Source organism: Amphibalanus amphitrite, unplaced genomic scaffold, assembly GCF_019059575.1.
Source record: "Amphibalanus amphitrite isolate SeventyFive unplaced genomic scaffold, NRLGWU_Aamphi_draft 000032F_arrow, whole genome shotgun sequence".
Classification (NCBI taxonomy): domain Eukaryota; kingdom Metazoa; phylum Arthropoda; class Thecostraca; order Balanomorpha; family Balanidae; genus Amphibalanus; species Amphibalanus amphitrite.
The window spans coordinates 1,423,568-1,444,544 of record NW_024881528.1 but is presented as its reverse complement, the minus strand read 5'-3'; the positions used below and the strand labels follow the sequence as shown (position 1 = coordinate 1,444,544).

General features: G+C 48.3%; 1 protein-coding gene across 1 annotated transcript in view; it reads right to left on the bottom strand.

Moving 5' to 3' along the window:
* LOC122368528 (zwei Ig domain protein zig-8-like) overlaps nt 1–20,977 on the bottom strand; it is a 77,882-nt gene that overhangs the window by 14,071 nt on the left and 42,834 nt on the right. The window contains exons 4-5 of the mRNA XM_043342526.1: nt 19,783–19,857; nt 1,279–1,475 (exon numbers count right to left, since the gene is read on the bottom strand). Of these exons, the coding sequence (XP_043198461.1) occupies nt 1,279–1,475; nt 19,783–19,828 (243 nt within the window). The 5' untranslated portion in view covers nt 19,829–19,857. The remainder of the gene's footprint in view (nt 1–1,278; nt 1,476–19,782; nt 19,858–20,977) is intronic.

Sequence of the window (20,977 nt, the reverse complement as noted above, 5' to 3'; positions counted from 1 at the left end):
TGGAAGGGAGTGATACGGATGTGTGAGAGAGCGGGCCAGGGAAGAGTTCGGAATGAAAGGATATTCAAAACAAAGCAGAGCGTCGGGGGCTGGGAAGAAAGAGACGGCGAGAGAAGGGGAGAGAGAGAGAGAGAGAGAGAGAGAGAGAGAGAGAGAGAGAGAGAGAGAGGGGGGAGAGAGAGGGAGAGAGAGAGGGAGAGAGAGAGAGAGTGAGTGAGTGAGTGAGTGAGTGAGTGAGTGAGTGAGTGAGTGAGTGAGTGAGTGAGTGAGTGAGTGAGTGAGTGAGTGAGTGAGTGAGTGAGTGAGTGAGTGAGTGAGTGAGTGAGTGAGTGAGTGAGTGAGTGAGTGAGTGAGTGAGAAAGAGAGAGAGAGAGAGAGAGAGAGAGAGAGAGAGGGGGGAGAGAGCAGGACTGACACAATAGACAAATGCGAGGGGAAGCCGTATAAAACCTTGCAAATAAAAACAATAACGCAGTGAGGAATCTCTGGCTTCGCTCATAAAACTATCTGCTGCTGCTTGGTATCGCCACGACGCTCCGACTGCCGAGTTGATGTGTGCTCTCGGCAGTGTCGTGCCGGGCGGTGGATGGATGCTATACGGCCCGGCTCATGGTGGTGACTGAGTGATATGTGGGCCGTATGGGTCGGCAGGGCCCGCCCCCGGCCCCATCCTGACGTCACGTCCCGCAGTGTCAGCAGGATGGGGCCGATATGGGAACACAGCCGCAGCGCCGCCTCCTTTCAGCGGCGGGTTTCAGAGACAGTGCTGATATTTAGAGGCGGTTGCCAGGGGAGTCGTGGCCATATTTCTGAGCTGGGACAATAGGACCCCGGGGGGAGGCTGCGGGGCACCAGTCACACGCCCACGCGCCGGCTCTGGAGCAGAAGTGTTGGGATTTATGTGCCGATGAAGCACACGGATGGAAATATGACTTATTGACCATGCACTTATGCACTGCTGGTATTGCCATCCTTACTTTTGTCTTCATATCCAATACGCTCTTCACACTTTCCGCTGTAGATATAACGTAAATTCATATTTACACTGGGCCTTTTGATGTTTCTTATCACCTAAACCACTGTAAATTTCACATCTACCGTTGTGCCCTCACAGTTCTTCTCGATGTTCTCACCTCTGTGGGCCTGCACCTGCTGTCGGCGTTGTGTGTTGTTCGTGACCTCCTTCCTGTCCCTGCACCTCCCTCCCACCTCTTTGGGCCTGCCGTCGGAAGTCTGTGCCGGTTGTGACCTCCCACCTGCTCCTGTACTCCCTCTCACCTCTGTGGGCCTGCCGTCGGCGGTCTGTGCTGATGCCGGCTGGCGGCAGTGCAGGAACGCTGGCGTGCCCAGCTGCGCAGTCGTGTTCGTCTCTGTACCGTTCGCTGAGGTGCTCCGCTGAGTGTGCGAGTGCGCGTGCTCTGACGGGCCGTCGAACAGGGAGCCGCTGTGAGCCCAGTGGCGCAGCCGGTTACCGTCTGAAGAACAGAGAAATCATCGTCAGGGGTGCGGCACGAAACGGCGAGGGGTCGGCGGCGGTGATTTGTCCGAATATTTGATCGCTCGCGGATGTATCAAGTAAAAGGAACTTAGCGATCAACCTGAGAAATGTTGAAGTGTTACCTTCTTTATTTCTGATTCGTAGGATGTTATCAATCTAGCATATGCATTTGTTAATAGCTAAGCAACTTCTTCACGATTCCTTTTCAAAGGATTACACTTTATTATTCTACCAAGAGCAGCGTTTGACGTTTGTGAAAATCTCCTCGCTCTATTACCTACATCGGAGTTTCGGCAGCTGAATTTGGTCTCCTATCGACCCCGCCCGACCGTCCGCAGTCTTCTGAGCACGCGGTCCTCGAGCATTGGGCGGCGGTGTGCCTAGTCTGCATCTGGCCCCGGGATGTGATCGGGCATCTCGTCAACTCTGCGGCCCTGCGGCGGCGGGAGCTGACGGAGCCGGAGCCGTGAGCTGACGGAGCCGCGGCGGCCCGCTCCAAACGCCGGAGACAGCAGCTGATTCAGAGCTCAGCGCGTCGAGACTCCACCGCCGAGCTGCCGAGATGAAACGGCAGCCGCGCACCGAATGAAAAACGCCGTGCCTTTTTGTTGACCTGCGCTGCTAAACCTTTGTGCCGACGCCGAGTGACTGGGGCCGGCCTGTGCTGAGGACTCTCGTGTGTAGTGGTGTAAAACCGGCGGACTGCGCCGGCCGAGCCTCACCAGTCCCTCACAGTCGGATCGGAAGGAGGTCTGGGTACGGTGCGGAGCCGCGATCGGCAGTAATGTGCCTTGTGACACTACAGGGCTAGCGTGAGATTCATCGCTATTTTTAATGCCTCCAGCCATTACATTGCAAGCAACTCCACTCGAAGGGAAAAGTCCATATATCGCCAAACGCGCTTTGCGATTCATAGACTTTTCAATTTTGACGCGTCAACATTTCTTTTAAGCTTTTTTTTACTTAAGTTTCTACATATTGCCAAACTTCTGAAAGGAAGTCATTTAGCAGGCAAATAATTCAAAGTACGTTGTGTTTAGAAAATCAACCCGTAGGTATTTGTTCATTCGAATTATTAATGGTATACTTTTCAGAGTCTCAAGAGTAAATGTATTTACTTGTATTTACTTGTATTTACTCTTGAGACTCTGAAAAGTATACCATTAACTTATCAACCTGAGTAAAAGATAAAATGACTTTAAAGTCCCACATTCGAATTATTGTTCGTGTGGTAGGTATGTAATGGAAACATTTCATCAGCATACAAAAAAAGTTTTATATTGGAGCTCAAGTTAACGTTTATATGCATTTGTAAGTTATTATTGTTAATGGTAGGAATTTAGTGTTATAATTAGTATGTAGTATTAGTATTAGTATTATAATTTATAATTATTTTTTAACTCCACACTATCATTCAGTTCCATTATTTTGTCGTAATTCTTTTTATTTCTGCTTGCTTATAAAGTGTGATTTTCCTTCCAAATTTCTTTCATCAATAACTAATTGATAGCAGACTGGTTAGTTTGGGAAGCAGATTGCATTGCAGGCAGTGGTGCTGCACAGACTAATTATATGGTCCAGGCTGCAACTGGGGACTGAAAGCAGAGTGCCATGGCTTGTTGCTTCTTTGTTGCTTCTGCGGGGCTTAGGTCAATACCCGGTCGATGCGCAATCAATCGAGGGTCGATTCAGCCCACACACCCACGCATGGCTAATAGCAAATTTTCCACATTCTCCTTATGTACTAAACAACATACCTACCTACTAATTTGATGCACAAGTATAAAATCACCAACATCAGGAAGCGGATATTTAGCGGATATTAGCCGTTTTCACGACGGGCTATCAGGCGAATGCACCCGATTTGACCAAATCTCCACCTAGTTTCTTTTACAGCAAATATCTTCATTTTATGAATTTATTTCAGTGTTTTAATCGATGATGCTCTCTGAAAATAATTGACAAAGCAGGCATATAAGCAAATAGTGCAACCCTAGCTGATAGCTGCTAAGAGACACACTGAACTTGATTTGACCAAATCTGCACCTAATCTGTACCAGATGTGCACCAAATAAGTACCAGATGGCCGTCGTGAAAACGGCTATTATTGTATCTTTTTATCTTTTGAAATTTTATCTTCTATCATCTATTTATCTTTTGAAAAAAGGAAAATATTGACTAAGTGTCTTTTAACCCGGCAGTTGCTGGGGTATTTCGCCACCCACCGTTTGCTGGGGGGGGGGGGCGTTAAACGCCCCCAGCCGATAACTCGAGAACCAATAGGCGCAGCGGAACGCACGAGGCGGCAAACGAAAGAACGCGACGAGACGCTTCAGATGAGTACTTTAAAGTTGAATTTTGAGGTCACAGGTCGGGTCAAGGTCAGGTCAAATACCTGAAATCGGGCTTTCAGTAGCATGGACTTCAGGACTTCGCAATGGGCGCCTCTCGTCATAAACTCTGTCAAAACGGTGCACAATCCATCATATAAGGCCTACAAGAGTGTCAGCTCCATGTAGGGGTCAGTCAAGCATAGGTCAGGGTCAAGGTCAGGTCAACCGGGTAGGCACATATCCCCGAAAAAATCAAAACTGATATTCGCAGCCTGTGACACATGTTTTATGGGTAATTTGGGGCGTAGAACACGATGGTGACACTCATTTTATCATATGTGTACGTGTTTGGCTCAAAAAGTTGAATTTAAGAAATGCATGTATCATGGTCGTGAAGAAGTCACGAGAAATTGCCGAGATTCTGTTCGAGATTTTGGAAAATGCGGAACGATAATCAATAATCGAAGATAGCCATTTGATTGTTCATGGCATTGGCAGTCTAATGGCGTTTACGGCATGTCTGTATGTCTATTCTGTGATTTTATATGATTTTTTGAACATATGCCGTTTTTGGTCGTAAACTCAGAAATCATGACGTCATTAAAACCTCGATATCTCAAAAATTTCCGACCGATTTTTTTGAAACTTTGTCACAATAAACTTCAATCAATTCCCTACAGGTACCCAAAATTTGGCGCGCCTGCAGCGCGCCGTTTTTTTGCTATGGCCCGGCGAAAAAAGTGGGGGCGTTTAACGCCCCCCCCCCCCAGCAACTCGCGGGTTAATGTCAAGAGATGTCAGTAAGTTGACATTCTCTCCTAATATGCTACTCCCATCAATGATATTGTGAAGTGCGTGGTTGTTCGTTTTCCTCTTCATACAATTCATATAGATGACCATTGACCAGTCACTCTACGACTGCATCGTTTTAATTGCTTGGATTATGGACGAATACCTTCGGGGATCACTATGACATTCAATTTGCCTTCGGTGTCATCCCCGGGATTATGTGGCCGATCCAACAGTTCTGTCGATTTTGCAATGACATCCCGCCGGGAAAATGTTTCAGGATTGCTGATATAGTCAGCTGCGTCAAATGCGCAGATTAATATGTTATGTTCGTGTTATCTGTGTCGCTATGAACAATGAGCTTGCCCTGATTATTAAAATTAAAAATCACTTGTATCATCAGATATGTTTTCTAATGGCAACGAATTTTACTTCGTTGTAAAGGAAAATGACGTGTTTCTCATTGCTCTGATTGTTCTTAATAGTTTTAAACTGTTTTAATTATTGCAACGTTACTCCTTATCGTCATCCAGTGACCTACTCTGTGTGTGTCAGGGACTTAAATTAACCCGCGCCGGGCCGGTGCTCCGTGACTTCCGCGCCGGCCGGGGGAGGGGTGTCTGAACACCACCCCCCGCCCCGTGTAACTCGGCTCCTGGGCCACGTAGCGACACGCGGTAAGCGGCATTCGAAAGAGCGTAAAAAAAATGACGGAAACACCCCAGTCATTTTTTGGATCAGGTCAAAGGTCAGGTCGCCAGAGGTCATCAAAGGTCAAATGTAGTCCATTTCAACAACTTTGGAAACTGCCAACGGCTAACTCGGGAACCAATAGAGCTACAGCGCTGCGGAAAAGCGTATTCGATAGCCCTTTAACAGGCATTTCTGAGCATTGTTCTCAGATTTGACCTCAGGTCAACGGTTTAGCCTCCAGAGGGCAAAAACTGTAAAAATAGCAGTTTTCACGAAGATGGTTTTTCGTCAATAACTTTTGACTCAGGAGAGCCACGACTTTACTGTTGGCAGCATCGTGTTCCTCTCGTCAAGACGCGTCGAATGAACTATTTGTTTACCTTAAAAGGTCATTTTGAAAATTGGCCTCAGGTCAAGGTCATGACCTGACCGGAAAGGGTCATGTTGCATATCAGTCGATCCGTATCGTCGAGTTGAATACATCTGACGTGTTTTCATAGCTCTAGCACGTCTTTATCAAAAGTCATAGCCAAAAACTGCTGGTGACCGTTCATGACCTGAGATGACCTCAGGGGCACACAAAGAGTTCACAGGTGCATTTTTCCGATTCAGTGTGTCATGTTTACCTATGAACCGATGTTTGAGAGGGTTTTGAACATCATTCGTCCAAAAGAGGCGCATTTCAATTTTCTCCAATTGACTTATAATGGAAAGGTCGCAAAATTGACCTGACCTTAGGTCACCTATATCAAAATTCCGAGATAAACATTTTTTACATACTGTTACTCTTATCAATCGCTGAACGTTTTAACCTTCCAGGCGGTGGGGGGGGCATTTTTTTGCCCCCCCCCCTTTAGTTTTTTTCGATATATCTCGAGAACCGCTGCGCCGATCGTCACCAAACTTTCAGTACCCTCCCGGGAGTAGCTAGCGCACATGGTGACCAAAAATTTTTCTAAAGGCTGTGATAGGTTGGCCGCTAATGACGTCAGAGTGACGTCATTTCTGCCATTTTCGACCCAAAAAAAGGTTTCGCGGGAAGAGCTGTCAGGCCTATAGCTTTAGAGATACAGAAAAATGTTTCTGACATAAAAGGTGCGGAATCAAGAGGGCTACAAAACTGCTATTTCGGTTTTTCGAATTTTTTGGATTTAAACCCCCAAAAATCAAAAAATAGATTTTTTGAATATAATAGCCGAAAAATCCAACAAGTTTTTTGAATTGCGAAAAAACCGGAATATATGTGATAGTCCCTACCGCCTTCTATCTACATACCAAATTTGAGATCGATACCTCTTTTTTTGGCCAAGTTATAGCGAAAAAAACTGTTCAAAATTGATGACGTCAAATTTTCAAACTCAATTTTCAGCAATTATAGACCTCGTAGCGCAAAACAAAGACCACCATTAGACTCCCCGTGACGAGCTGCATCGAATCAATACCCATTTTATGCAAAAATATCAACTTTGAAATTTGGCCTTTTTTGACCTGACCTTGACCTGACCTCCACCAGAAAGTGACCTAAACCGTACCTGGTGGTCTTATAACCAACACCATTGAGTTGGAAATGAAAAACTGGCCATAAAACATGCATCGCACAACCTTAGTAAAGTTTGGTTCATGTGGTGACCCTTGGTGACCTTTGGTGACCTGACCTGTGACCTGACCTGGTATGACCAGTGACCTCTAATAGCAACATATGTACTAGACAACTGACGCCTTATCGCTGATTTTCGACAAAATGCGTTTTACTCGGTGTTATAGCGCTTTCCTTAGAAGCCCCGTGAACGGTGAAACATTTTATCTTTGACCTGACCTGTGACGTCATCGGTGACCCCGAGGTCAATGGAATTTGGTTTCCTTCGACAAATTTGACAGGGCTATCGAACACCGTTTGAATTTTCCGGATCCGTCAAGTAGTTTCGGAGCTACGGGGGGGGGGCAAAAAAATGCCCCCCCCACCGCGCGGAAGGTGGCCGGGAGGCCCACCGCCTGCCGGGTTAAGGCGATCGTTCAGTCGGTGTAGCTATGACGAGGGTTGAAACTTTTTCTGAGGTGAGGTCATTTGACCTGACTTGGTGACCTGACCTTGAAAGCCCTGGGTCTGAAATTTTTACATCATGTGCGGAAAAGATGTTTAAATTGGTTTTTGAGATATCTGCGAAAAACCGCAGGGGGGAGGGGTGTTCAAACACCCCCAGCCCGGCGTGGGCCTTCCAGGCGGTGGGGGGGGGGGCATTTTTTTGCCCCCCCTTTAGTTTTTTCGATATATCTCGAGAACCGCTGCGCCGATCGTCACCAAACTTTCAGTACCCTCCCGGGAGCAGCTAGCGCACATGGTGACCAAACATTTTTCCAAAGGCTATGATAGGTTGGCGGGTAATGACGTCAGAGTGACGTCATTTTTGCCATTTTCGACCCAAAAAAAGATTTCGCGGGAAGAGCTGTCAGGCCTGCAGCTTTAGAGATACAGAAAAATGTTTCAGACATAAAAGGTGTGAAATTAAAAGAACTACAAAACTGCTATTTCGGTTTTTCGAAGTTTTTGGATTTTGACCCCCAAAAATCAAAAAATAGATTTTTTGAATATAATAGCCGACAAATCCAAAAAAAAAATTTGAATTTCGAAAAAACCGGAATATATGTGATAGCCCCTACCGCCTTCTATCTACATACCAAATTTGAGATCGATACCTCTTTTTTTGGCCAAGTTATAGCGAAAAAACTGTTCAAAATTGATGACGTCAAATTTTCAAACTCAATTTTTAGCAATTCTAGACCTCGTAGCGCAAAACAAGACCACCATTAGACTCCCCGTGACGAGTTGCATCGAATCGATACCCATTTTATGCAAAAACATCAACTTTGAAATTTGACCTTTTTTGACCTGACCTTGACCTGACCTCCACCAGAAAGTGACCTAAACCGTACCTGATGGTCTTATAACCAACACCATTGAGTTGGAAATGAAAAACTGGCCATAAAACATGCATCGCATAACCTTAGTAAAGTTGGGCTCATGTGGTGACCCTTGGTGACCTTTGGTGACCTGACCTGTGACCTGACCTGGTATGACCAGTGACCTCTAATAGCAACATATGTACTAGACAACTGACGCCTTATCGCTGATTTTCGACAAAATGCGTTTTACTCGGTGTTATAGCGCTTTCCCTAGAAGCCCCGTGAACGGTGAAACATTTTATCTTTGACCTGACCTGTGACGTCATCGGTGACCCCGAGGTCAATGAAATTTGGTTTCCTTCAACAAATTTGACAGGGCTATCGAACGCCGTTTGAAATTTCCGGATCCGTCCAGTAGTTTCGGAGATACGGGGGGGGGCAAAAAAGTGCCCCCCCCCCCCCACCGCGCGGAAGGTGGCTGGTAGGCCCACCGCCTGCCGGGTTAAGTGTTGTGGATGTTACACAGTTTGGAACTTGTAAAATGTTTCTAAAGTGAAATGATTTAATGGTACTTTGCAGTATGGACCTCCTGGGTATCCCTTATCCAATTATCGTTTACAAGCTCAAAACGAATTTTCGGACAAAGCTCTGAAACATTGCTGATGCAGCCATGTCAGGTTATGCTATGTAGTTTCATTGGCATTTTACCATACAAACGCGTTCTGGAAATAAGGTTAATATGTCTTCATGAGCAAGGTGCTGGTAAACATTTACGCCATCTCCGCTAGGAGGCTGGGTATTCGTCCAGCCCCGGATTCCAGCAATTAATTTGTCTTCGTCTGCACGGCTAAGTTTGGCGAAGAGCTGCTGCATCAAGTTCGGTGGTGTGTAGTTGGGGGCACTTCACAATTCATCTGGACTCTAACTTTTGGAATCGGTCGAGCGGCCAGCACACCCACTCTCACCATTGAGATGACGCAGATATGTAGGCGAAGCAAGAGAATCAAGACACATGTCTGCGTGCTCGCCTGTCAAAATCATAGATGAATATTGAAGCTGTTTGGTGCGAATATTAGGGTCGTAAAAACAATGACTCATTATCCGCCTAATACTACATATGATATTACAGATACGGCAATGCAGATATTACAAATGGTATGACATATAACGCGGTGCCACGGTAACACGGTGATAGTATGTAAGGCAAACATATCCTGCGGCGCGCACCCTTCATTTCGTGCTTGCAAAGGCACCGTCCAAATAAATTACATAATAAAAATATGCTGAGTTTCATTCTCTTTGTTCTCATCTCTAGTACCTATGTACTATCAGTTTTATACATGCACGCTAATAGCAGTTCTGTGTAGTTTCATTGCGCTGTATTGCTTGTCGACGGCTATGTAGTACTCCCTTAGAACTAACTAATCGATTTCCAAATTGCTCAGGGTGGCGGCGGACGCCTCAGCATGGCGCAGAAGGCGGCGCAATTTACCATTGCTGACTTGAATGAAGCATTCCACTTTGAGAGCAGTTGTGTACATATTTACTGTCAGCTATCGGCTAATTAAGTCGATCACGAATGGGCCATCCATTTACGACCCACCACATAAACATTTTAGTATCGCGGGGCTCATCATCCTGATGGAAAATTGGCGTAGTAACCACAAATAGTCTGAAAATGTGAACTTAAAGAAGGGGGCATAGCCCAGTGTTTTAGAAGCACTGATTAACTGCCATGTCTATCAACTTAGGATGCATAATCATAAAGCAATAAATTGCTTTTGAAACAGAAACTTACCTGGCTCTTCACTTTGCTCCCCTAATCAAGCAGATGAAATAACCACGTTGGCAGGCATTCCGCAATCCCATTTGCTTTATAAATTGCTGAATACTGTGGAATGTAGATGTCGTGGTTATTTTGTGTACCTATCAAATTTTAATTTAGCTCCGGGTAAATGCCTTGACGAAATAACTCCGTGCCTCAGCCACAGTGCATCCTAATACTACAAATCATCTGGGATGCTGGTACATATGTTTTGACAAGGGTCAAGGGAAGCAGGTAGTGTGAACACCAAGGCAAAGGTGTGAAATTATTCATACCGCTTCAGGGAAAGAGGCGCAGTTAATTCTGTATAGACCTCAGCCTTAGTCATCCCGTCATATAATAACGTCCTTGTTTACATCGTTCTAAACGAGTGCCTTAACTAAGACACGGCACGCTACCAACTACTGAGGCGGCATTGACGCGCCTCTAATGAGAGTCGGCACAGCATAACACTTTAATCCACACTATATGGCACTGTTTTCCAGATTGGCTGTTGTGTCCTATACAGCGGCTGGGCTGCGAGTCAGGGACCCAAGGAGAGGGGTCTGGAGAGGGGTCCCGCTTCTGCCGGTGTGCGGAAGCGGGACCCGCTGTGGAGGGGTGCTCCACTCAGTCTAAAGGATCGGGTCACTGCCGGGAGGGACCGGGTGCTGGGCGCAGAGTGTCGCGCGGTGGCAGCGGTGCCGGGCTCAGGTCGAACACCGGGGGTAGGTATATCCCTGCCACAGTGCGACGACGCCATCCAATCAATGCGTGAGCCGGCTCGATTGCAGACAATCATGGCGCGACTGCGCCGACCCCGCCGCGCCCCGATACCAACACCGTGAGAGCCTCTGAAGGATCAGTGCAACTGCAGTACCACCGAGGTGGGTCCAAATTAAAGACACTATACCTTCATTGCGAAAGCTAACACCTGCATCTGTGTGTTCCTTTGTTGTTGTTTTTTTCACTGCCGAATGGCATGTGCTTCCGATTTGTGCATTTACCCTATGAGCTTGGATTTACATAATCTTTGCCAAGTATGATGTTTGCTTGCTCTACTGGATTCCGCGGCGTTTCCTTAAAGAAACATAACACGACGCATAGAAAAGCAAGGGATTTATAACTGAAATGAGGATATGGCACAAACAAACATTCAGAGAGAAAGCGTGCTGCAAAAGGTATTGCCAAATAATCTGTCCGCATTGATCTTGCGACCTTCTACGCCTCGTGTTACCACTAAATTGAATTCCATCCGGAGTTTTATTGGATATAATTCGTGAGATGTTTTTTTCAGCTCACAGACATTGGTAAAGCTTCATACATGAATTATAAATAAAGTAAGGCAAAAACGCACAATACCATGAAATGTTTTTATCTGACATGAAGTAAATGACATTTTCTTCCTTGCACTTATTTCAGCTACGCTTACACGCTTTTGCTCGTTCAACTGTTCTCAACGTACGAAGCTCGGGGTTCATCGTAGTGACGTGTGATGTTTATACCCAGCCTCCTCACTTATTACAGTAGTTACCCCAACAATTTGAACCATTCCTTTGTACTTAATATTACGTTGGACTTGGAGTGCAAACACATGGTTACGTAACAAACACTGCAATAATACAACATGTTTTTGTTTGTTTGTTCAGAAATGCCGTTTTTGTAAGGCAAACAAAGCGAACAATGACAGTCAGAAAATCACTTCCTACTCTCAATAACGCACAGCTTCTACACATACGGCAATAACTCGAGAAATCGAAATGAAAACGTAAAGAAATACTGATTGGTGTCCTGTGGTAAAATCATACGATTCAATGATGGTCGTCTCAGAAAAAGCCTTGGTTCAGACCCAGTGGTAGGCTCTGTTTAACGAGAGCCGTGACCGGTGACATATGTAGGCTAAGGAGTGTCTTCTTACGACGCTGTGACCTCTTCGGCCATAATATTGCCGAATGGCACCTTGCCGACGTGTGATCTTGCTGACCTGTGACCATGCCGACGTATGCCCCTGCTGGCCTGTTTCCTCACCGGCCCTGACGTGTGCGGCCGTGACATCGGTTTGGCAAGGACCTTGGCATGGCATTATCCGGCCCGCCGCCGTGGGGTGACCCCGTTGAGTGAATAGTGTCTGCAGTTGTTTAGCCCTCGGCTCGATCGGCCGGCCCTCCCGTAGAGTGTGATTGATTCGGTGTGACGTGACCATTCAGTAATCGCGATAGGATTGATAACCGATCTCTTTCACTGTCTGTCCCAGACAGAGGTGGGCGGGGAACGGAGAGTGGGCGATAACCGTCGAACGGATACAGGCAGGCGTAGCATTAAAAGGCCCCCGTTTTCGATTACAGCTGGTATTCTGTTCGCTGCTACCCTCGGTAGCTCGGCTCTCGCACGCGGACCCGCACACGCCAGCGTCAGGCTTCCGACTGTATTAACCCGGCAGGCGGTGGGCCTACCAGCCACCTTCCGCGCGGTGGGGGGGGGGCATTTTTTTGCCCCCCCCGTATCTCCGAAACTACTGGACGGATCCGGAAAATTCAAACGGCGTTCGATAGCCCTGTCAAATTTGTCGAAGGAAACCAAATTTCATTGACCTCGGGGTCACCGATGACGTCACAGGTCAGGTCAAAGATAAAATGTTTCACCGTTCACGGGACTTCTAGGGAAAGCGTTATAACACCGAGTAAAACGCATTTTGTCGAAAATCAGCGATAAGGCGTCAGTTGTCTAGTACATATGTTGCTATTAAAGGTCACTGGTCATACCAGGTCAGGTCACAGGTCAGGTCACCAAAGGTCACCAAGGGTCACCACATGAGCCCAACTTTACTAAGGTTATGCGATGCATGTTTTATGGCCAGTTTTTCATTTCCAACTCAATGGTGTTGGTTAGAAGACCATCAGGTACGGTTTAGGTCACTTTCTGGTGGAGGTCAGGTCAAGGTCAGGTCAAAAAAGGTCAAATTTAAAAGTTGATATTTTTGCATAAAACGGGTATCGATTCGATGCAGCTCGTCACGGGGAGTCTAATGGTGGTCTTTGTTTTGCGCTACGAGGTCTAGAATTGCTAAAAATTGAGTTTGAAAATTTGACGTCATCAATTTTGAACAGTTTTTTTGCTATAACTTGGCCAAAAAAAGAGGTATCGATCTCAAATTTAGTATGTAGATAGAAGGCGGTAGGGACTATCACATATATTCCGTTTTTTCGAAATTCAAAAAACTTTTGGGATTTTTTGGCTTTTATATTCAAAAAATCTATTTTTTTATTTTTGGGGGCCAAAATCCAAACAATTCGAAAAACCGAAATAAGAGTTTTGTAGCCCTTTTGATTCCACACCTTTTATGTCTGAAACATTTTTCTGTATCTCTAAAGCTGTAGGCCTGACAGCTCTTCCCGCGAAACCTTTTTTTGGGTCGAAAATGGCAAAAATGACGTCACTCTGACGTCATTAGCGGCCAACCTATCAGAGCCTTTGGGAAAAAATTTTGTCACCATGTGCGCTAGCTGCTCCCGGGAGGGTACTGAAAGTTTGGTGACGATCGGCGCAGCGGTTCTCGAGATATATTGAAAAAACTAAAGGGGGGCAAAAAAATGCCCCCCCCCCACCGCCTGGAAGGAACCCGCGCCCCGCTGGGGGGGGCAGAATCTGCCCCCCCCTCCCGTTGTTCGCCAATAACTTCTAAACGCGTTACGCCAGCGACGTCAAACTTACAGTACCTTATCATACATCAATTTGACACATTCCCTGAAAATTTGAGCGAAATCCGTCGGAAATTTTTTGAGAAATTGACGTTTTAGTGACGTCATGTTCGCCATTTTCGCCTCAAAAACGGCAAAATTTCAAACGCCGCTAACATCTTCATTTGTAAAGGAATCAAGACGTAACAAAAAAGGTTATACGTGATTCTACTTTGTCTATCAAATGGCTATCTCGGTTTTTTGAAAATTTTGGATTTTGGCCCAAATTTTTTCAAAAAAACTGACTTTTTTGTGAAAAGAATTATAAAATCCAAAATTTTGAGTGTATCGAAAAAACCGGAATATATGTCAGAGAACTGCTCTATGTGCACCTACATACCAATTTTTAGAAGAATCGGTTCAAAAATGTGGGAGTTATTCAAAAATTTATGACGTCACGACACACAAAAATTTTGAAAAATGAATTTTTTGGAAGTTCTAGACCTCGTACGGAAACAAAAATAGCACCATTCGATTCGCCGTGAAAAACTGCATCAGATAGACACCTTTTTAGGCCTTAACAACCAACTTCAAAATTTGACCTCACTTGACCTGACCTTAACCTGACCTCGACTTGAAATTCATCCAGAGGTGGTCCAGATCACTTATTGAGTGTGCCTATTCAATTCTATGAGTAAAATGACCCATAAAACATGTGTCGCACATGCCCTTTTCTATATTTTGTTTTTGGTGACCTGACCTGACCTGACCTGACCTTGACCTTGACCTTTGAATGACATTGTATGCAACGAATATTGTCATGGTAGTCTAAGAACACGTTTTGGGCAATCAGCCTCATTCCATTCTTCGGCAACTACGGTGCAAGGCCGATACTGTAGAAACTTGCATTTTGTACCCTTGACCTGACCTTGACCTGACCTCTGACCTACTTAGGCAAAAAAAATTGGGCTCTTAAGATCCGCCTTGTTGCGAGCTTTCGATTGCCGTTTTCCCCGTCTTTCTACGACCATCGGTTCGGAAGTTAGACAGGGGGGGGGCAGAATCTGCCCCCCCCCCCCAGCAGGGCGCGTATGGCTGAATAGCCCAGCGGGGCGCGGGTTAACAAACCGGGCGGGCGGCACTCAGCATATGGCAGCATCATGTGGCAACACTTTGCCTTCATAATGGAACACCTCCCCCCGGGTTAACAAACCTATTTGCAACAAGCCATGATACAAAAAATAAACATCTCCTCCTGGGATATCTGACTGACACGCGCGTCTCATACCCGCAAATCCACTAAATATCTACGAGCATCTTCGCGCGTATCTAATACACTCCAAACTAGATCACTCATAGCTTGTGCACGGTCCCCACCGTACCTGTAACCTGACCGGCTCGCGACGGTTACGACCACTGCGACGAATCGGCGGATCAGCTTTCGGCGACCGACGCGCTGTCTCCGTCACCGTCACCGCGCGGTCTCCGTCACCGTCACCCCCCTCCGGCGCTCGGCGAGTATCAGCAACCGGCGTTCTTGGCGGCTGTTGATATGGCTGTCGACGTGGCGGCTGTCGTGACGTCATAGCCGATGACGTTTACTGCTCTGCTTCTGTCGCGGCCGTCGGCGTCCCAGCGGCTGCTCCTGCCAGAGCCGCGGTGGGATCCTGTGCTGGAACCTCCAGCGCCGCGCGCGCCGGCCCGCCGTTGGCGGTGACGAGCGGGCGCAGCGGGCGCAGGAAACGTCTGTTGCGCCAGTATATGCGCCCGGATGGCGTGCGCACCAGGAAACTGCGTCGCTCCTTGCTGATGCCACTGATGATGCCTGTGCAGTCCCACAGGCCCGTGCGGTGATCTTGCATCAGCACATGCTGTCCCAGCTGTAGAGGGCGATGTGAGCGCGCAGAGGAGTTGTAGCGCTCCGCCTCCTTGCGTCTCTGTTCTGTGACTTGTCTGTCGACCTCATCGGCACGTTCCAGCCAGCACTTGGCGAACGAACGCTGATGAGCCGGAATCCTCGATCTCAGCGGGTGACCGAGGAGAATCTGAGCCGGCGATCTCCCGTCTGCTCTTGGAGCGTTCCGCAGCTCCAGTAGTCCCTCGGCGAAGGCGTCTGTGTCGAGATCGCCTCCGACAGTCACCTTCTTGACCAGCCGTTTGACAGCTTTTACTGCCGCCTCTGCATGTCCGTTGGCCTGTGGATAGTGAGGTGACGAGAACTGCTGACGAACACCCCACTTGTCCAGGAATTCCCGGGTCTTCTTCGCCGTGAACTGAGGTCCACCGTCAGTGAGTAGCAGGCACGGAGCTCCGGTAGACGCGAAGGCCTTGCGCAGACTGGTAGTCAGTTGATGGGCTGACGCCGATCTTCCCATGTGGCACACCCACGGCCACCCGGAGAGTCTGTCTACATACACCAGGTATGTGTGTGCTGCGTACTCGAAGAAATCGGCTGACACGACTTCAAAGACTCTAGTCGGTTGAGGTAGCTGTATAATCGGTTCTTTCTGCTGTCTGGGCAGATGTAGCTGGCACCCCTTGCAGCTCTTCACCATGTTCGAGATGTCGTTGTCGATACCTGGCCAGTACACCACTTGTCTGGCTCGTCTTTTGGTCCTGTCTTCTCCTTGATGACTAGCATGCAGTCTCTCTAGAACGTTACGGCGGAGGCTGCTGGGTACGGCAACTCGCTGCCCACAAATGACGATATTGTTGTCCACTGCTAGCCGATCGCGCATGTTCCAGTAGGGATGAAGAAGTGGCTGCAACTGCGACTTGTGCTCAGGGAAGCCGTCCAGCACAGCTGCCCTCAGCTCCAGCAACTCCGGATCCCGCTCCGTAGCTGACCGCACCGCTGTCAGCGTCGCATCTTCGAACGGTGAGGCGTCCGTCCCGTCCACTTCGACACTGGTTATCGCGCGGATGACCTCAGAGCTGTGTGAAGTCAGCTCACGTTCCTCCTTCTTGTCGTCCTCAGAAGGCGCCTCCACAGGGTACCTTGACAGAGCGTCTGGTATAGCGTGAAGCTTCCCCTGGCGCCAGACTGCCACGAAGTTGTAGGGCGCAAGACTTCCTCGAAGTCGCTGAAGACGTGGGTTGGCGATGTCCTGCAGACTCTTCGTGTTGAGAATCGGTATGAGGGGCCTGTGATCTGTGGCAACCTCGAACTGTTGCATGCCTTGCAAGTAGGTGTTGCACTTCCTGGCAGCCCACAGGATGGCCAGCATCTCGACCACGATGACAGCGTATCGGGTTTCAGTGTCTGTCAAAAACCTGGATCCGCACTGAATCAGATGCCACCTTCCATCCTCGTCTTGCTGCCGCAGACTGAAGCCCAATCCCTTCAGACGCGCTGCATCTGTCTCCAAGACCGTCTCCTCTTCGGGTTGAAGAAGCTCAGGACTGGTGGCCTGACCAGTGCTTCCTTCACGTCGTGGAATGCCTTCATGTGCACTTCTGTCCACAGCCATGTGTTCTTGGGACTCAGAAGCTGGCGCAGCGGTTCAGCAGCTTTGGCTACCTCTGGTGAAAAGGAGCCCATCTGATGCACCAGACCTAGAAAGGACCTTAGGTCTGTGACGTTCTCGGCGCTGTGATGCCTCCATCTGTCGGCAGACGAGATCGAGAAGCGTCTGAAACTCTGCCGGCTTCCGATCCTCGCGGTCACCGTCCGACGCGTCACCATTATCACTCTTGGCTACGACGAGCCGTCACACAAACGATCGAAACGCACAAAATTCACTGGTGTGAGCGCACAGTTCCACACTTCACACCGACCGCGCCATATTCTGTTCGCTGCTACCCTCGGTAGCTCGGCTCTCGCACGCGGACCCGCACACGCCAGCGTCAGGCTTCCGACTGTATTAACAAACCGGGCGGGCGGCACTCAGCATATGGCAGCATCATGTGGCAACACTTTGCCTTCATAATGGAACAGCTGGGACTTGGGATTTTGGGATATGAGATAATTCAATTGATTCTGTCTTAAATATTTCAATAGGTGTCTGGATAAACAAATGCCCTGATACTCGTCAGAACTCTGCGCTTTATAATACTTGGACCAAAAATTCATTTCTTTCTTTTTTCCCTTCTCTTTCCTTCTTCTATCCCATTTTTCGTCTGGTCTCTTTTTTATCTGTCTCGTAATCATAATTTACCTTCTATCCTTCCCTCGCTGACCTTTTCGGCGATAATACTCAGCTGCTGAGGCCGGCCACAATTATCGAGACAGAAAGAGGAAGGGAGGAGGGAGATTGGGGCGCTCTCGGGAGCCCGTCTGGCCGCCACTAGTCCAATCTGCTATTTGGTGCAATGTGGCTGACCCGGTGATCCGAGCTCCACTTTCCTCCGTGGTCCAGTCGACGCTGACACATCCAGAGATGCGTCGAATCTTCAGAGACTCAGTCGGAGCCCAGCTCGGGGTGGCAAATTGAACCCGGCTTGGAGAGACTGGACCGTTCCACTCAGCATGGCGCTGACTGCTCCACAGAGCCAGCCCAGCGGCCTGTCGCCACCAACCGCTCAGCCAAGAGTGCTTTGTTTGTCTCCGAGCTCTAGACACCATTCATTTAAGCCCATTTGCGGCTTTATCACTCGTGAAATAAACACCACTGGTGGCCGGGACCGGACTCGCGGAATCCCGAACTCATTTGGTTGCATGAGACCGACCCGGCGGCTCTGCCATTTTGACAAGGACTGACCCGACCCGACACGAATCTCATTGACACGTGTTCGACGTGCCGTCGGCTCTGATCTCATCTGGGCGGCGGCGTATTCCGGAGCGGCGGCCGGCCACCACGTTAGGCCGATTGGCAGTGGCCCAGCGGAAGGTCAACAAGCTCCCCGGAGGCACGTAGCCCGGACCTACACCCCTCTCGGACGCGCCGGGAAGGGTCGCGCTGATTGTGTGGTGTCGGATGACACCAAGAGGGACCTTGAATGGGATTAGACACGTGTGGCTGAATATGAGAGCTTCATAACCAATTCCGCTACATTTTCAGTAAACACAAAATCAGGGGGGGGGGAGAAACAACTGAAAAGCTCCCGACCATGCGCACTACGAACTGAATTGTACTGATATTGGACACGTTTACAATAACATTTGACGGCATAAGAAATGCTATTTTTAGTGCTTGTCACTAGTCAAGCAGTCAAGCGTGTTTTTCATTATTTTTGCTATAGGTACTCGACATCTTGGCTTAGGCTTTCGTAATCATATTTGGTTATTGCATTGCACTTGTTCTTTGCTCCTATATCAGCAAATTACTCTTACGTTTTTACGTTTCTTTGCGTTTTTCAAGGTCTTGTCACTGTCTGGAAGACTCTTAACAAAACTGGCATCACTCTTTCTAAAGTCAAGCAAATCTGTAGAAGTTGTCTCTTCCAAACAACTCAATTCGCAGAGCAATACAAACTGCTCTGTAAGGCGGCCTACTTGGCTCTGTTTTGAAAGCGCTGTTTTGTATTCAGCGGACAAGTACGCTGTGTCGCCAACAGACGCCGGATTACTATTGCTGAGACACTGGCTGCGCTCCGCATACAGAGCTGAATCCGATCCGGTTTCGACAAACAGGCCGGCCATCAGGACAGGATCGGAACCAAAGACTGCACACATTGCTTTCAGAGAGCCGGAGACGTTTTCTCTCGGTGCTGTTTCGTTCGACATTGATCGAATGGATGGCCATCTCAGCGACGCTGCCGGCTACAGGAGGAGCCAAGGGGCACGAGTGGAGCTGATGGCTAGTCTTATTTGGGTCTGAGTGACCTCGGGTGTCCGTTTTCATGCCTTTGAGAATGGTTAAAATGTGACAGAGGCTATAGTACACAACAACCTAACCCAATAAAGCTAGCGGATAGTTGATCGGGATGCTCCGCTAGTTTCCACACCAGTTCCTAGATGGCACTAGTGTAGACGAATGAATTGATACTGTCCCACAAAGCTTGACGCTATCTATTCCAACTTATCCAATATCCATCACGCTGTATGCCTAAGCAACAATTTTGCTGGTAATCGGTGGCATTAAAATACTTGCAACAGTAGTTTAAATCCATGCAAGGCTTGTTCTCAGAATTATACCTAGCCCTTACCTGAACAGCCGATCATGAGAGTGAAGAACACAACGGGAAACATCATGGGCCCCTCCTCTTCCACCCAGCCGTGTTCTGAAACAGAAGGTGGGCTAATGTCAGTGTCTACCTACATTGGAGCAGCGTTGGTGGTGGTGTCGTTTCCGGGGAATGACCCAGCGGTGGCGGTGATAGTTTCTCCTCTCCCGGCCAATGACCGGTCCTTCCGGTGTTCAGACGGCCGAGTTCCCTTGATCTTTCTGAGACGGGGAGAGGAGCTATGGACGTCGCCCACCGAGCCGTGGAGCCGCGGACAGGCGGCGACCAGTTGACATTTGGAATTGGGCCACCCCAGTCTAGCTGCGCACGGCCCCTCCCCAGGATAACCGACGTGCCGTCCGGGCCACACATGTGCCGTCTGGACCAAACTTTGAGTCAGTGTGGCCGGATTCGCGCAGCACCGAGCGGCGACCTCGGCCACGGACGGAGCGGGGGCGGGTGTCGTCAGTCCCCCAACAGAGCAAGGTGGATGACCGCCTGAGGCCCTGTTGCTGACACTCGGAGCCGGGAAGTTGGGCCGCCGTCCTGACAGGCCGCCGGCGCCGTCCTGACGGGCCGCGGAATTGGGCTCTGTAGCTCAGACACTGCGGTCGGGAGACAGGGGAATAAGGTGACAGGCGACCGGTCATCGCCGGGTGGTGCCATGGAGACGAGACGGAGAGACATAGACATGAAGATGGAGAATGGAGATGGAGACGGAAGATTGGGATTTGGTATTGGATGGTACTGGGTATGTGGATGAAGACTAGAGGCATTGCAGTCAAAAGATGACAGATCAAGAGACGACAGAGACGAAAAAGAAGACAGACACTGAGACAGAGACAGAGACGAAGAGGACTGCTATGTTCTGGCGATTGTGTGGTTGCCTCTATAATTCTATATACTCTGGTTATATATTTCATCATAATTGTGGCGACAGTGTGCAACTAGTGGCAATGTTATCAGCCGGCTGCCAAAGACAGCCGACGTCTACCACTTTATCATGCTGGTAACAGAAGGACTGGGGCCCAAGCCCTCTGTTGCATTGCATTTGACGTTACCAATTGATATAAAATATCAATAGCTCTATTCCATGATAAAAGCATCCATTGGATTGATTTTCAATGTATGTTGTAGTGCATACAAGCATGTGGATATGCGATGCCTTTTTATCGTC